The sequence below is a fragment of the Asparagus officinalis genome, chromosome 10, assembly GCF_001876935.1.
Source record: "Asparagus officinalis chromosome 10, Aspof.V1, whole genome shotgun sequence".
NCBI lineage: Eukaryota > Viridiplantae > Streptophyta > Magnoliopsida > Asparagales > Asparagaceae > Asparagus > Asparagus officinalis.
The window spans coordinates 8,306,796-8,310,950 of NC_033803.1; the positions used below are offsets into that span (position 1 = coordinate 8,306,796).

At 36.4% G+C, this 4,155-nt stretch overlaps 1 protein-coding gene across 1 annotated transcript; it reads left to right on the top strand.

The window, feature by feature from the left end:
- LOC109825443 (bidirectional sugar transporter SWEET14-like) lies at positions 869–3,201 on the top strand. The gene is made up of 6 exons (XM_020392296.1): positions 869–1,089; positions 1,813–1,849; positions 1,945–2,155; positions 2,233–2,394; positions 2,486–2,605; positions 2,769–3,201. The coding sequence occupies exons 1-6, from the start codon at positions 1,038–1,040 to the stop codon at positions 2,985–2,987; spliced, it is 801 nt and encodes a 266-aa protein (XP_020247885.1). The 5' UTR covers positions 869–1,037; the 3' UTR covers positions 2,988–3,201.

Consider the following 4,155-nt stretch of genomic DNA (forward strand, 5'->3'; position numbering starts at 1 on the left):
GAGATAATATTCTTGTAATCATGGTTTAATAGAATGGGCTTCAATGGTACTATGAAAAAGACAGTCTCGTAGTTTTTATCCGTGCAAAAGATTATAATTTAGAGGTGATAGTGGATTATTTTAGATCATGTGGTTTTTTTCCATGTTGAACGTTTTCCATGTTAAATATTGTATGATTTTATTTGTGTTTGGTGGTTTTCAGGGTTTTTTCGTGATCTAAAAATCCCAACAAGGAATACATCTTAACAACTTAAGAATTGAGTAAACATGAGAAAATTGGAAAAAATAAAAAATTGTTCGCTAGGAAAATAATTGGTGAAACTGAAAATTCTAAATTAACTCCTTAAATTCCCATCCTTGATGTGGGTGAAAACAAGAGGTTATGCAAATGCACTTAATTAGCTATAAGAGCCTAGTTCCTTGAGGAAATAAGTGAGAAATATTGCTTCCAAAGAAGTCCAGTGGAAAATCATGGCTGGGATCCTTCGGCTGACTTGGGTATAGTATGAGTCTATGAGAAACATCTCAGAAGGGTAAAAGATTAAGCCTTTGTTCTGAGAAATGAGTCACTTGAAAAGTGGGGCAAACTTAATTGGTTATAATAACGTAAAATAATCACAATCATAATATTATCCCACACTATCCTTACGTGCATCTCTTCTTTTAGCAAGGCAAGCACTAGAATTCTCGATTTGAATACCATTAATTTTTTATTAGCATGCATGTTTTTTTGGTGGTTTTAATTATATCTGAGAGGTGGATCAATATCCACCCAAATTCCACTTCCTCCACTTCTTCTCTCTCTGTAGCCTCTATGGATCACTATAAAAGGGGCCTCATCCCCAAGGCCAAGGATCGTGCAATCAAAGTATTTGAGACTTTGAGAGATAAGGAGCAAAGGCTTTGGGTTTGTTCGTTTCTTTCTTTCTTGTTTACAAGAGAGAGGACAGAACCCATTAGGTTTCTACTTTACTTGTGCTCTTCCTCTTCCTCATTCCTCCTCCTCCTCAACTTCTCTGTTGTGGTTTTCTGAAGAGATGGCAGGGCTATCCTTGGATCACCCTTGGGCTTTTGCCTTTGGCCTCCTAGGTATTAATTAATTAAAATACTTTGCATATATACCTTCACTACTTTTTTTGTATTATTTTCTCACATTTTTTAAACAAAGTTTTATTACGATATTTCGCTCTCCTTTTCTTCCTTTTTTTTTAAATATATAATGCAATAAACCTAGGATCTAGCTAGGAGATTTTGGTCATGTGTAGTATATTTGCATGCTTATTTCTTTAGTTTTCATGTGGCAAACATCAAGAAGTGTTGATGGGCTTTACCATCAAGAAAAGTTGCTCATAATGGCCAAAACCCCACTAGCACTTTTACTAAATCTTAACCTTTCCACTCTTTTTTTTTTTTTTTCATTATTTATGCATGGTCCAAACCTGAGTTTTTAGCCTAACGTACATAATTGAGTTGGAGATGCTCTTCAAGGTCAGGAAGATCAATTCTTCAGTCGTAATTGTTACACTATTATGATTTACATGTAATTAATATAAGCAGTAGCAGTCTCCATTAATTATAAATTGCACTCATTTCTACTTTTCGCAACACAATTCATAGTTATGCCCTAGAATAATAGATGATTATAATTTAATGAATCCTCTCTCTTTTTCTTGTTTCCTCTTTATCTCTCCATCTTATAAGAAATGAAACATTTTCTATTATGCATACAGTGAGTTTGTTTCTTAATGCATCCACTAAGGACATACTAATCTCTCTAGCTATGCTTTCTAACTCAATTTTCATGTACTGTAGGCAACTTGATATCATTCATGGTGTGCCTCGCTCCCGTGTAAGACTTTATATTTCTACAAAATACTCTCTCCATTTTCACATTTTCTCTTTAGGACTTCACTCCTAACATATTTCAATCTTAACTATCTACAGACCGACATTCTATCGAATATGGAGGAGGAAAACAACCGACGGGTTCCAGTCAGTCCCCTACGTCGTCGCCCTATTCAGCGCCATGCTATGGATTTACTACGCCTTCGTCAAGGGCAGCGAGTACCTCCTCATCACCATTAACACAGTTGCATGCATCATTGAGACGATATATATCGTCATATATCTTGCTTATGCACCAAGAACAGCTAAGGTATGCATGCACAAAAAACATGTCGAAAGTTTTCATGGATTGGTCTAATCTGAGAGGTTTTTGTTAAATTTTTGTAGGTCTACACTGCAAAATTGATTTTACTCCTGAATGTGGGAGTATTCTCTTTGATTGTTCTGTCGACGCTTTTACTAGCAGAAGGCCGGGGCCGGCAAAAACTTCTCGGTTGGATTTGTGTGGGATTTGCGGTTAGTGTGTTTGCTGCACCTCTGAGCATAATTGTAAGCTATTCTTTCTTCTTATTTAGTTACTTCGATATATGACTGTTGACGAAATAGCTAGAAAATTAATTTGATTTATTTCGATGTGTAGAGGATCGTGATCAGAACAAAGAGTGTCGAGTTCATGCCATTCTCTTTATCCTTCTTCCTCACATTGAGTGCCATCGTGTGGTTCTCCTATGGCTTCCTTATCAAAGATATCTACGTCGCGGTAAATTAATATTGACCCTTAATATATCGATCCCTGGAATATACATTTTATGCTTAACTGCAGATGAGATCTCCGCAACGTATTTGTTTAACGTACTAACCCCTGTATTTTTTTTTTTTTTTACCATAAGCTTATGTTTATTCGTACGTTCTGGTTTGAATAGATTCCGAACATATTGGGATTTACCTTTGGATTAGTGCAAATGATTCTGTACATAATCTACAAGGACGTGAAGGGGTTGAAGGAAGAAGCCGACGTGGCGGTCGCAGGGAAACTAGGTGAGGTCACCGTCGTCGATGTTCGTTGTCAGGTTGCCGGTGAAGAGACTGAAGCCAAGAAGGTGAAGGAGGAGAGGAATGGAGTCGAGATGAATATGGTCTAAAAGAGATGGATTTAGTTTACGTGCATAAAATGAAGGGGGGGAAATAAACCTGTTAATTCTCTTTTTAAGTCTTAATTGCGATCTGTTAGTTTGTTTGTGGTTTGTATCGGTTCATGTCTAGCTTGTTCTTAAGGAAAATGATATTGTTGTTCCATTTATAACCTTGGTGTTATTATGTACTTATTTTGGGAATTAATAGAACTTTATTTTATTATGCATACGGGATCAGTTCGGATTACTGGTTGATTTATAGTTTTGTTCTCTTTTTTTTCTTTTTCTTTTTTTTTCGTTTTTTTTTTTTTACTGGAGTCACATGGGCCTGGCCATCACAAGTCGGAATATGGGCTATCGACGAGCCCAATAACTATATGGGCCTAAATAGGGTACCCGATATGAAACAGCCAGGGCCCCTCTAATTAGATTTCAGATCGGAAGACAGAGAAACCAGAACCCTGACGTACATTACTATTAATAATATTAACTTCAACACTGCATCTACAACTCAAAGTGATGTGTACGTAAAAATTCGTGTTATATCAAATGTACCCTTCCCTTTCCTCAAACTGGAAATGAGAATTAACCTGCTCATAGGTAACCAAGAAATGAAGCTCTCATAACTTCGTTTTTATCCACAATTTTCTCTTTGCACTTTATGTCAAGAACTAGTACAAGGATAGAGCTTGTTAATACCATAAAGGGTTAATTTATGTAACCCCCTGAACTTTGGGGGTATTGCACGCAACCCCGATAAACGTGTTTATCTCACATAACCTCTTGAGCTTAGGGGTGTCTCACAAAACATCCGTGAAAATTAATCTTATCTCACCTGACCCTTGTGTGTAATTTGCAAATAACTAAAATATCATTAAGAGAATTATTATTTTCATTTGTCATTTACTGTTGGCCTTCTTGTTTTGATGATGTTTAACAAACAATTTATTACTAATGTTGTTTGTCTAGTGTTTGTGCATTCCTATGTTTTGTAGACAAACAACGTAGTTGGAGGATGGATGGATTGCGCCATAACGACGATATCAAATGGAGGTTGGCGGAATTGTGGAGTGAAGCAACATGCAATTCATAGTTAAAGATCAAGTTCAAGCTTCATCCGCATGTGTACCAAGTTGAGCTACAATGAAGATCAAGATCAAGCTTGGGTAATCTAGTT